This window comes from Otolemur garnettii, unplaced genomic scaffold (assembly GCF_000181295.1).
Source record: "Otolemur garnettii isolate 467f Iridium unplaced genomic scaffold, OtoGar3 scaffold00143, whole genome shotgun sequence".
Lineage (NCBI taxonomy): Eukaryota > Metazoa > Chordata > Mammalia > Primates > Galagidae > Otolemur > Otolemur garnettii.
This window is the reverse complement of record NW_003852538.1, coordinates 1,704,688-1,717,118: the sequence shown is the minus strand read 5'-3', so window position 1 is coordinate 1,717,118 and position 12,431 is coordinate 1,704,688. Positions and strand designations below refer to the sequence as shown.

At 42.2% G+C, this 12,431-nt stretch overlaps 1 protein-coding gene and 1 pseudogene across 2 annotated transcripts in view; both read right to left on the bottom strand.

Annotated features, from left to right (window-relative positions):
• Positions 1-270: 270 nt before the first annotated feature.
• The window catches only part of LGR5 (leucine rich repeat containing G protein-coupled receptor 5), a 152,421-nt gene continuing 140,260 nt past the window's right edge, over positions 271-12,431 (bottom strand). Inside the window, exons 13-18 of one of the 2 annotated variants that reach the window (XM_003798939.3) lie at positions 12,048-12,119; positions 8,159-8,230; positions 7,301-7,426; positions 6,192-6,337; positions 4,112-4,195; positions 271-2,841 (exon numbers count right to left, since the gene is read on the bottom strand). In XM_003798939.3, the coding sequence (XP_003798987.1) occupies positions 1,754-2,841; positions 4,112-4,195; positions 6,192-6,337; positions 7,301-7,426; positions 8,159-8,230; positions 12,048-12,119 (1,588 nt within the window). In that variant the 3' untranslated portion in view covers positions 271-1,753. The remainder of the gene's footprint in view (positions 2,842-4,111; positions 4,196-6,191; positions 6,338-7,300; positions 7,427-8,158; positions 8,231-12,047; positions 12,120-12,431) is intronic. The other variant, XM_023518638.1, reaches the window with a different exon arrangement.
• On the bottom strand, positions 8,942-9,017 carry LOC111728205 (annotated as a pseudogene).

The following is a 12,431-nucleotide window of genomic DNA, read 5'->3' as shown; positions in this document are numbered from 1 at the left end:
TGGGGACAGTAAACTTCACTAATTCTATGACAACATGGCTTATCAACTGTGTTAAAATACCACAAGAGTTGGTAAAAATGTTTTGATTTGTTCTTGTGAAAGGTTTTTTCTGAAAAGATAAGTCCAATGTGCCTGAAGTATTAAAGTGCTAATACTTACACAGAAAATGTACTGTATTCTAAAATTTAAAAACATTTCAGAAGTTATATATGTATATCTATCTGTGGGCTCAATAAATAGACTTGAAAACGTTTTGTTTTATAGCCACACATTTTATTACAAATTTATTTTGTACCCAATAGAAAAGCAAATTTACAAGAACTATATATTTACATATACACAGTTAGTGACATCAAAGAGAATGGGCAGAGAAATACAACAGAGATGGAAGAACACGCCACTGTACATGGTTCATTGTCATGGTCGTTAATGTTACTGAATCTTAACTATAGTAATAAATACAGTTCTATATTTACACATCTTATAAAACATCTGATGCATGTATCTGATCAAAATAAACATGCTTATATAAAAATATATCTAACTAACACCCATTTGGCTTGGATATGTTGAAGCTCATGTAGGATAAAGAAAGTGAAGAATTAACATTTGACTTTTAATCTTTAATAATTTGATTCTTAAAATACCAAAAACATATATTAATATGGAATAAGCAGAGAAGTAATGTTCCCAACATGAAGAGGGTTGATCCAGAGAGAACACAGCTAAGACCAAGCTAAATAAACAGGATAATATGTTACTGAGCCTCTGTCCAATCCAAATAGTTTCAGAGGTTGGGTTTACTAGAGCTACTAGAGACACAAGTGTGGGGGTTATATCAGTGAAATTAATTTATGCTGTGCCTGCATTTGATTGTTTTCTTAAGATGCACCTTGGTTTGGATCAACTGATAAAACCTCTTGCAAAGTAATGTGCACTCACTCAGGAAAAAAATAAAAGTCTCAGCTTGTTCACTATCTTTTTAAGTATGTCCATTGCCAGCAACAGACTTTCCTTCTGAGCTTTGGCCACCAAGGAGTGAAAAATGAACTAGACAAGAAGAACTTCTGAATGTGATTGCCCTCATAGCAATTTAAGAATTTCGGTCAATTTTCCTTCCAAAATATTTGTGAACCATGTAATTCCATAGAGGGTAGAATGATTTAGTGCTCATACATAAAACCTGGTGTCTCTAAAAATGACCTGGATGTGAGTGAGTCAATAATGGCTCACATTATCCATCCAAGTGGTTGGTGACCTGGAAGGGTCCTTTCTCAGGAAAGGAAAAAGAGGATTAGAGCATGGTCACAACCCTCACTTGGTAAGGGAGGCCATCTAAAGCCCTTATGCTGCCAACTATCTTCTAAGGAAACCACCTTAAAAAATAAACTCATTCTGGAAGCAAGTGGGGTCTTATCCCATCCCCAAATTATTGGTGAATTTAAAAAGAATGAAAGTAAAATCATGGAGAATCATTTTTGAAGAACGTTTCAATCTGCTTTTTGGATCTGCGCTCACCTAAATAGTGTGACTGATCTATCCCTCAGCTAAACAAATTTATACAAGCAGCATTTAGACATGTTTTACTCTCAAGTATCAATAGGTTTTCCGCTTTTTTACATTAACTGAGAGGTCTTTTTCTGTTTTGGTTTTTAAAACTAAGTTTCAAGCTGTTTCTTCGTACCTACTTCTCTGACGAGCTCCGTGTCACATTTTCAGATCTTCACTTTCTGAAAACTTTTTCTCTCACACATTAGTGACATGGGACAAATGCCACAGATGAAAGATGGCAGCTTTCAGTCACTGGATAAGCAGGCAGGGACGTGGCATTAGAAGGCAGGTCATAGGCTATGCTGGCGCTGGTAAAGGTCACCAAGGCTTGGGTGGAGTCGCAGGACTGTTTTTCCACATCGTCAGAGTTAATGGACATCAGACTGGGGTGTTTGGATCTCGTCCAGAGGTGCGTTTGCTTTCCCAGGCTCCCCAGATCCTCCTTAAAGTGGGGATTGAACAGGATGTACAGAAGGGGATTGAGACATGCAGGAAGTGGGACAATCACCAGAAGGATGAATTTAATTACTTCGGGACTGATAAACGTGAGGTTCAGTAAAGAGGAGAAGGACAGGAAAGCCACAGGGCAGTAGAGGGTACAGTTGGTGAAGAGCAACAGGGCGACGTGCTTCACCATAGGACAGTCCCAGACGTTCTCCAGATCCCCCTTTTCCAGACTGCAGTAGAGCCTGGTGTAGGCGACGGTCATCACGAGGAAGCACAGGGAGTTGAGCAGGACAAGGGCGACCATGTAGCCGGTGGTGCTGGGCTCGCCAAAGGGCAGGGGCAGGCAGAGCGGGGAGGCCCCGTACTCGCTGCCGCCCAGCAGGGGCGCTGTGGCCGTGGCCAGGGCCAGCAGGGCGCACAGCAGAATGGCTGTTTTCAGGCTGGAAAAAGGAGTTTTCGTTTCAAATTTTGCAGCACATTTCACAGAGAAGCCACGCTCCAGGGCCGCCAGAGTAAGCAGAAAAACAGATGACTCTGAAGCAAAAATGGACAAAAACCCAATGACTCGGCAGCCAACCCCATTCTCCCACCGCGCCCCGTGTCGCGCGAAGCTGCCGAAGGTGACGGCGTCCACGGCCGCCAGCGCCGCGCTGGAGGCGCCCGCGAGCAGGTTGGCCGCGGCGATCGTGCCGATCAGCAGCTTCACGGAGGAGACGCACAGAGGGGCTCTGAACACCGTGTGCAACACCAGCGCATTGCAGGCGAGCGCCAGCACTGCGATGGTCCAAACTCCGATTCTGATGAGCCAGCTTCCGAACAAGTGTTCACAGGGCTTGAAGGGGCCTTGAGACCAAGGAAGAAAAAGATGGAGCATCAAATCAGAGTTCGCAACTCCTGTCAGATTACCCTTTTGTTTCTCTAAGGAGGACGCCGAGAGAGAGCGAGCCCAGGACGGCCATGGCGGCACACAGCGCCCACGTGGCGTCCTCCACTGTCTCAAACACCGTCCTTCCCACCTGGACCTTCTGTAGCACCCGCTGGGTGAACACGCCAGGGGCTCCTGTTTCCGGGGTATACACAGAGAAATGGGGATGAGGAGTTGCAATCGCTTGATTAAGGACCCCAAAATACAGCTGTTGGGGGGCAGGTAAAAAGCTAGATCTCTGGGACTTTTCATTACATTTTTCACAGTGCTTCAATAAGGTGCTGGGGGCAGAGAAGGAGAATCCTAGGGAAATCGTCCATAACATTAGAAAAGGAAGTATGGGTGGTATGAACATGCATTTCATGAAAATCTCATCTAGTTTTAGATGAGATGAGAGCTTTAGATGTCATTTGACATTAGGGGGCAAAGAACAATTGAATTGTTGAAAATAAAATATCAACCCTTCTTTTTTCAACTGGCTCCTCCTGTTTCTCAGAATGGAACGAACTCTTAAGTGGATTCAACATTGGGTTTTTTCTTTCTCTTTAAAAACTTATCTATTATTTGCTTTCATCAAATGGTTATTTATAGGGTTATTTATAATAGTCACCCTCAAAAAATCAGTTATATAAAGCAAGACTATAACATATTATTTCACACTCAGTTGCTAATATCATTAAAAATAATGACATATGCTTCTAACAACATTGCTTGATTTTTTTTTTTTTTTTGAGGCAGGCTCTGTTTCCTCAGACTAGAGTGCTGTGCTGGTATAGCTCACAGCAACCTCAAACTCTTGGGCTTGAGCAATCCTCTTGTCTCAGCCTCTTGAGTAGCTGGGACTACAGGTGCCTCCCACAACACCCAACTAGATTTTATATTTTTAGTAGACACAGGGTCTCGCTCTTGCTCAGGCTGGTCTCGAACTCCTAAGCTCAGGCAATCCACCCACCTCAGGCTCCCAGAATGCTCAGCATTGCTTGATCCTTTAGTTTCCATTAAGTTGTTTCAATGTCCCTCTCCCCTGATCTTGTCTGTAAATAGAGAACTCTAGGGAATAATGAACATTTGTAGTTTACAGGTCCCTCTGGGAAGGGATGGGCCACAAAGATGGCACAGAGTAGCTTTTCAAGTCTAGCCGCCCTGGTCAGCTGGGACTGTGGCTGAGCCAGCTCTGCTGCTCCTCACCTGGGGAAGGCGAGCACTGAACAGAGTGAAGGGCTTTCAGGTCTTCCTCAAAGTCAAGCAGGAAATCTTCAAGGTCCCGCTCATCTGCAGGAATGAGAGTCCTTGAATAATCAGTTCTGTCTCTCATTTCTTATTTTTAATATTTACTTATATTTTTATTTATTTTTATTTTTTTTGAGACAAAGTCTCACTCTGTTGCCCTGGGTAGAGTGCTGTGGCATCATGGCTCATAGTAACCTCAAACTCCTGGGCTCAAGCAGTCCTCCTGCCTCAGCCTCCTGAGTAGCTGGGACTACAGATGCCTGCCACAATGTCTGGCTTGTTTTGCTTTTTTTAGTAGAGATGGGGTCTTGCTATTGCTTAGGTTGGCTTTGAACTCCTGAGCTAAGGCAGTCCACCTGCCTCAATCTCCCTGAGTGCTGGGATTACAGCTGTGAACACCTCACCCAGCCTCTGTCTCTTTTCAAGGTACCCAATCCCAGGAAGAAGTGTCCTGGGTTGTTCTTGAGACACAAACCCTCACAAAGGGAGCTGAGCAAGACACCCTGCTTTTCCTGGAGCTCCAGTTTTCTTGCATGTGGAGGACAAAGCTGCCTTTGATGTTCTACCCGGGCTGCTGTGCCGCACTGTTCCCCATAAGGGGAGGTGAGGGAATGGGACCCCAGACTCCAGATCACAACATCTAAACTATCTCATTCTGTTCTTGTTCCGTAGAGCTTGTGATGATTCCAAATTGCTGACATAAGTTAGAGAAAGGCTGTGGGCCTCTCTCGTCAGACCTGGAGCCACGTTATCTAGCCTTTTCACACTGGGATGACTATAGCACATGGTTCTAGGTTGTGCTCTCTGAACACAAGGGAGAATCAGATATAGCGAGTTTTCAGTCTTGCAGAATTGGGGAATTCTGTATAACAAAGAACAAATCAAGAAACTGCTTGGTGTTTGGGTTAGCTGTCCAAGGAATAGGACAATAAAGTTTCATGATCTATACTTTCCCCACACTGCAGATTTAACTGGTTTCATGTGGTGCTTGGGAATCAACATTTTTCCAAAGCTACTATTGTGGCCCAGGGTTGAGAGTCACTGCCCTTGAAGGCAGAGCCCATGAAGGACCTTCTTTCTCTTGCTCTTTGTGTATTTGCAGGGCCTGGAACGGTGCCCGGCACGTAGTTGGGTCTCTAATTGTTCATTTTTATTTCCTTGAGTGAATAACTGTAGTAAAAATTAGAGTGAGCGAGCCAGGAAAGGCAACAACTAAAGCTGGAATAAGAGTAAGAAACATGCTGTGGCCTCAAACAGAAAGAAAGCCAGCGGCCAAAATACCAGCTCCCGAGACAGGCCGCAGGAAGGTTACAGCGAGCTGCAGACAGACTGAGTCACACTCACTTTGGAACCAACAAATCATTTAGGCCCAAAGCGTGAGAAGTCAGTCTGTTTAGACTTTGTACAAACTTGCAAGGTTGGCAGGGAAAGGGGGCGCTGCCCTGCGAGGCTCCTCATTACCACAGGTGTGGTCTGTGGTGCATTGCTGTCTGTTTAAGTAACGTCTTCTCTCAAGAAAAGCCAAGAGTTTTACAGACCTTATCTCATTTCATCTTCCTGAAAGATAACTCCGTGGAGGGAAGGCAGAGAGAATGATTTAGAATTAGCTGGATAAAAAGTTGGATCCTTATGTCCTACTACTGAAATATGGAGGAAACTAAATGCTTATCATAGGATAAAAATAGATTTTGTTTTCTGAAGAAAAAGGTTGTGAAGCATGTTTGGAAATGGCATCTGCAAGGGTGGGACTCTTAAAAGTTTATGGAAACACTGATATCATTAATCATCCCTGAGGATAAAATATGCTGAAGGGGATCAAATACAAATATGAAGAATTCACTTACAGAACAGATAGCACTTCAAAATAGATCTGAAGGGAGCTTTCTCTTTCTCAGGAAGTTTTTAAAAGGGTGATTTGATTGATTTTCAACTTGTGAGGTGGTTACACAGGGCCTTATCTGGAGTTCAGATGATTTGTTTGATAACTTTCCAGACCCTTTCAGTCAGCACTTTATCGCCATGACATAGCTGGTCTTACCTTGAACCTGAAACATTCCGGCATCTTTCTTAGGAAAGTCGTCCATGCTGTTGTTGTCACCTTTATTCCACTGACTAGAAACTTTGTAGACATTCTCACACACTCCAAAGGCGCAGCACTGGTAAGCATAAGGCATTTCTATAACCCTTCATATGAAAAAAATCAAAACAAATACCACTTAAAACAGTCATTAAATGTAGTGCACATCTTCCTTCACTCAATGATTCTAGCCTGAGTAAATAACCCCAAATGTAAGTCACAGGTATAAAGGACTTAGAGCAGCAAAGGAATTATTAAAAATTATCACGATTAAGTGTAATTGCTGAAGCTGAGTGAGGCAACTTCCATCATTGAAATGATGGGAAATTTCTAAATTAAGAATAAAAAATGACTGCTAAGACAGTTGTAGCAAAATTAAAAAATGCTCATGGCATAATGTTATGTGACTAAAACATGATGTAAATTTGTATGAACACTTTGATTCTAACAATTAAAAATACATTGAAAATCCTGGAAAGAAAAAACCTAAAATTTTGTTTAGGGAAACATTTTTAAAAATTTTTGTTTTTTCTTCTACTTTCCAAACTTTCTTTTGGGCATATATTGTTTCATAGTTTGAAAAGTCTGTAAAAAAGACTGTGGTTTAAAGTATATACTATATATGTAATCTCTCAAGATACTGCTTTATCAATGATAAACCCAGTAGGTTTTAACAAGTACTATTTATTTGAATGAATATTAATTTAATACATTTTATTAGAACATACACACACTAGAAAAATTAAAAATTATAAACAGGAGTATGATGATATGGCAATGTTATTTAATTACATGCCCTAGTTTATATCCCATGGATCAGTGGATTTCAAACTCTTTCTGTGAACCCTGCAATTCTGGAGGCATCTTGAGAAGGAAAGGAAATACGATCAGGAAGACACATTCTCCCCTTCAGGACTTGCCCTAACAGTGCTCCAAGGGTAGGGGACTTGAGGGCATGAAATGCAATTCAAAAGGGTCTCCTGACCTCATAAATTTAGGAAACCACTATAATATGTCTATTATTTTGCATGACCACAAATGTATCTTATTAGTTTTAATGACAAACTCACTTGAGTTCTGGAAAATTTTCTGATGATATCAAGCTCTGCAAGGCATGATTTCCTGTTAATTTTAAGTGAGTTAAACCATGTAACCCAGTTACAGGAAAAGACGACAGGAGGTTGGACGATAGGTCCCTGCAAAACATCAAACAACAATTGCCTTTTAGTCTGTGTTAGCATAAAACATTTATGTTAAAAAAGCAAATTAAAAAAGCACATTAAAGTGCTCAATAAAAACTTCTAAGCAGGGTCCTTACTCTTAATGGTAAAAGCAACCATTTTGGTTTTTGCTTCTGATAACTTTTCTATTTATCATCAGGATTGCAGGGCAGGAGGGAGTTTTAATTGCAACCAAATTGTTCTGGGGTCAGCTTTAGTTTTTCAGGTGGGTGCAACTGAGAGGAAGGTGCTATGTTTAATCTGAAAAGTGGTACTGAGTGGATGAGGAGTGAGAGGTAAAAAGTGGAGGGTGACTTATTCCCTTCCTATTCCTCCTGACTTCGGTTGGACCGTTTCCTTTTTTGTTTATTAGATAAGAGACAGAGAGAGAAGGGAACAGAAGATGGGAAGTGGATGGGGAAATAAAGGAACAGGAAGTGATTCAATCATCAAACAATAAATGAAAGCCCCTCAGAACCGAACTGACATCTTATTCTACCTGATTACTTAGCAAAAGTAGAAAATTTCACCAGAATAACCATTTGTCACCCGGATTTTCCATTATCCACTTAAGGGCTCAGGTGTGGAGGACACGGAAGGCCGGACAATCTGTGCCTCTCCTGCTTCTTCAACAGAACCAACGTTTTGATGACCTAGATGCCCCTAGTTATTAAAAGATATGCCATAAACAGGTAATGATATACTCACAGTTTTACTAGAGACGGCAAAGTGGAAAAGGCATTAGGATGGATAATGACAATTTTGTTCCAAGCTAAATTCCTATTTTTAAAAAAAGGCAAATGAAAGATTATATTAAAAAAGAACACAAAGTTTTACCAAATGCATTCAGTCTTCTATCAAAATGCAATTTCCATTCAGATCAGAAACAACACATCACATCGCCATTCAGATGAAGACACTGATGTTCTACAATCACTAAAGAAAGAACTTTAAATCAGCTCTGTTTAAAGCAATCAAGGAAAAATCATTAATTTAGGAGGATAGTTTAGTTTTTATTCTTGCTAAAAGATTGACTTTAACATAGTTGTAAAATTCTATTAGGGTTTTCTAAAATGAGTGGGGGTGGGGGATAGGAAGAGACAAACTTCCAAAGCTCTTCTTCTGACAAGCATGTAAGTTTTAAATTACAGTGTCCTTGGCTATACAATGAAATGCAACAACAAAATCTGGGCATGCTCCTTGTGTAGGTCCAGGCTTGAGAGAAACACAAGAAAGCTTCAAGAAAATTTGCAAGGAAGGATACTGACAAGTATATTCTTAGCTGAGTTATGCTAATCATGGTAGAAACAGAATCTTTTGACAGAAAAGAAAAACTACAGTTTATAGGGAAATAAAATCCACTTGCCACACATGTGTAATGAAATGTAGATAATTAAGCAGATGAAACCTTTTTCAAAAACTTGTGCAAAAAATTTATAGGGTATAAGAACTTCTACATTAAAAAAGGAACTCTAAAAAAATGAAAAAGGAACTATGGATTTAAGATTTTTACTCTTAAAAAGGGTAATTAACAAACTATAGAAATGATCCCTGAAAGTATAGTCTTACCACACCTATGGTGCATTTTACAGGGGTACTTGTCAAATCTACTAAGTGTTGAGTATAAATGTCTTAACACAGTAATTAAGAAAGTGCGGTGAAGACTATGTTAACCAGTTTGTTGTAAGTATTTCAAGTTTATATAAAACCAGCACAGTGTACCTCATAAATGCACTAATGTACATAACTATGATTTAATTTAAAAAAGGGTAATTAAGATGTAGGGGCCAGGTGAGGTGGCTCACGCCTGTATTCCTAGCACTCTGGGAGGCTAGGGCAGGAGGATCCCCTGAGCTCAGGATTTGTAGACCAGCCCGAGCAAGAGTGAGACACCTTCCCACCTCTTAAACAAACAAACAAAAAACTAGCAGGGGGCGGCACCTGCCCAAGGAGTAAGGTGCCTTTGAGGAGATCACACCAATCCCCTCCCTCCACTTGACAGGCGTTTTAGTAAATATGTGAGAATGTATCAATTCAAAGGACTGTAATTTCTCTTCCAGCCACCCTGGAGGCGTCCCTTCTGCTCTCCTGCTCTGCTCTGTGCGCAGCTGGGTCCTTGGGCTGCATCCCCAGAGCGCCCTCTTGGCTTCAGTTGTGTTCCCAGTGGAAGCCCTTAGGAGCGAGAGGCAGGCGCCCGGGGTCTGCTCCTTCCCCATTTGGGAACGTATCTCTGGAGGCAGCAGCGCACCTTCTTAGCGGCCGCCACACCCTCTCGGGTGAGCGCTCCCTGCGTCCTGGGGACCCCTCCTCCCTGAGTCCTTCTCCGTCTTCGTGATGCTTTCTGCACACCCTCCTCTTGCTTGCTCCCTGCCAGGCACGGTCCCTTCAATTGAACCAATTCTGTTTCCTGCCAGGGCCCTCGCTAAACACCCTAAAAGGCTCTACAGGGTTCTAATAATAATAGTGGGGCATAGCTACTCCCAGCCGGGGTCAATTATGAGGTTTTACGTGTCGTTGTAGTCCTGGACACAACCATAAGAGGCAGGCATGGTCATCATCTTCATTTTATTGGTGACAGACACAGTATAATAAGTCGCTTGCTCGAAGTCACAGAGTAATCTCAGGTGCTGAGATTCAAAGCCAGGCACACTGGTTCAGAGTCCCTGATCTTTTGCTCAGAACATGTTTTATTTGTTTGTTTTTTAAAAAGAGTCTCATTCTGTCCCTGGATTGAGTGCTGTGGTGTCACAGCTCACAGCAACCTCAAACTCTTGGGCTTAAGCAATCCTCCTGCCTCAGCCTCCCAAGAAGCTGGCACTACAGAAGCCTGCCACAGCCTGGCTAGTTTTCTGTTTTTAGTAGAGATGAGGTCTCCTTCTTAGGTTGGTCTCCAGCTCCTGAGCTCAAGCTATCCAACAGCCTCAGCCTCTCAGAGTGCTAGGATTACAGGTGTGAGCCATCATGTCCAGCTCAGGGCATGTTTGAACTCTTAAGTAAATAATGAGAGAGCCACTGCACTAAAGCTTGGAAATAAAAAGGCGGAAACATTCCTGTTGTTTTCAGGCAGGGCATGGTCTACCTGATGACAGAGCTGGGTGTTAAGTCCTGTAGTAGACAGTGTGCACAGGGGGCTCCAAGAGAGGAGAACTTAGGCTTGTGAAATGGGCAGAGAGACTAGTCAGGCTGGGGAGGGATCCCATAGGCCTCAGGAGCAGGAGGGGCAGCGGGAGAGAGGACACTGGGCCAGGAGGTTGGGGTCAGATTGTGAAGAATGTACTGGGACACCTGGTCTTCATCTGGGAATCATAGGGGAATAAAAGGTTTCTGAAGCAGAGGAGTAACATAATTAGATTTCTATTTAAGAAAGATTATTTTGAAGAGATGAATGGGTAGAGACGGAAGACAGGTGGCAGGAGGACTGGCCGTGAGAATGGTGGAGACAACAAATGAGTCCTCATGGGGGCTCGAGGCAGAAAGCAGAGCGGGAGGCTGGAGACGGCGGAGCTCAGCGAGTAGCTGGAGGACAGGTCCCCGCAGAAAGAGGAATTCAGGGGGATTCGGGGGTCTATTCTTCAGAGTTGGTGTCATGTTCTTTTGTTATTTAGAGTTTAGCTCTAGAACTGACTTTTGGAACAGGGAGAAATCAAACCTGGTGAATAAGGCTCTTAGTGAAAAGAGGTACTTTGTTCACATTTATTAAAAAGTAAAAGCCCTCCACGAGGAGATTTAAACCCGAAGTACAGAAGGGCAACATGACCAAGTCAGAGCCAGACGGTTCTCCAGGTAAGTTTTTAGGAGAAAGTGGTTCTTAAAGATAATTTTAAAATCTTTTGAGGACTGGTATTATTAAAAAAAAAAAAAACTGTAGAGATCAGGAAAAGAGAAAGATTTTTATCAAACAAACTACAGTTTAAGCATTGTATTAGAGTCTTAGACATACATTTCATCAAAATCATGTTGATATCCACTTTCAGTATAGAAAAGCTTTAACTGTTATTTCATAAAATAATGTTACTAAATTTTCTTTTTTAAAATTTAACATATGGTGTTTCAATCATCAAATTGAATTAAACATGGGCATTTACACATCTTAGTTGCCTGAGCATCAGAAGCATTTCTGAGGACCTCTGTGCTCAAACCTCAGTGTACGTGTTAAAATGCAGATTCCCAGGCTCACTCCTGAGATTCTGGCTCCTGGGGCAGGCGAGGACCTGGAGTCTGTATTTTTCACAGTTGCTCCCATGTGATAATTAAGCACTTTGAGACACATGTTGAAAAACTCTGTCTAACTGGGTTAGAGAAGCAGGCAGAAAGAGTTGTGTGGTCATCCCATCTTTGTGCGCAGGCTGTGGGCAGCAGCATGCTGGGAGGCTCTGCCGCCCTCCTCTTCCTCCAGGGTTCATGTCTGCTGCCTAGTAAAGTGCATAACTGCAAATTTGCTGCTTTTAAATTTATTCCTGGGAATTGTCAGGAACAAACTACTTGCTTTATCACAGCACAGAGGTCCCACCATATAAATGTACAGTGAAAAGAAAATATTAAGAGAAGGCTCAAAAGAGAATGTGCTGGGCTAGGGGTGCGGGCAGGTGGTACTCACAGAGATCGGAGACTCAGCAACCGCTGGAAAGCCTCCACTTTAATTTCATAGATTTCGTTATGTCTTAGGTCACTGCAATGACAGAATTCCAAAGATTGATTTCAAAGTTACTGGTTTCAAAGATTACAGGCTTCAGAGAACTTTTACAGAGGGATTACCTGCTCTCAATCAAAGGAACACATGAAGTGTGACTATCAAGTGACCTCGTTTTGTTTGTTTAAAAAACAACATCAACATTTATACACTCAAATAAGCATTATCTCTATTTTGAAGCAACTGGTTCCTTGGGAAGATATCAAACCATGTTCTAAACACACTGTCTTCATTCAAAACACCTGACGCCTCTTCTGGTGAGGCCTCCTCTCCTGATGAGGACTCCTCTCC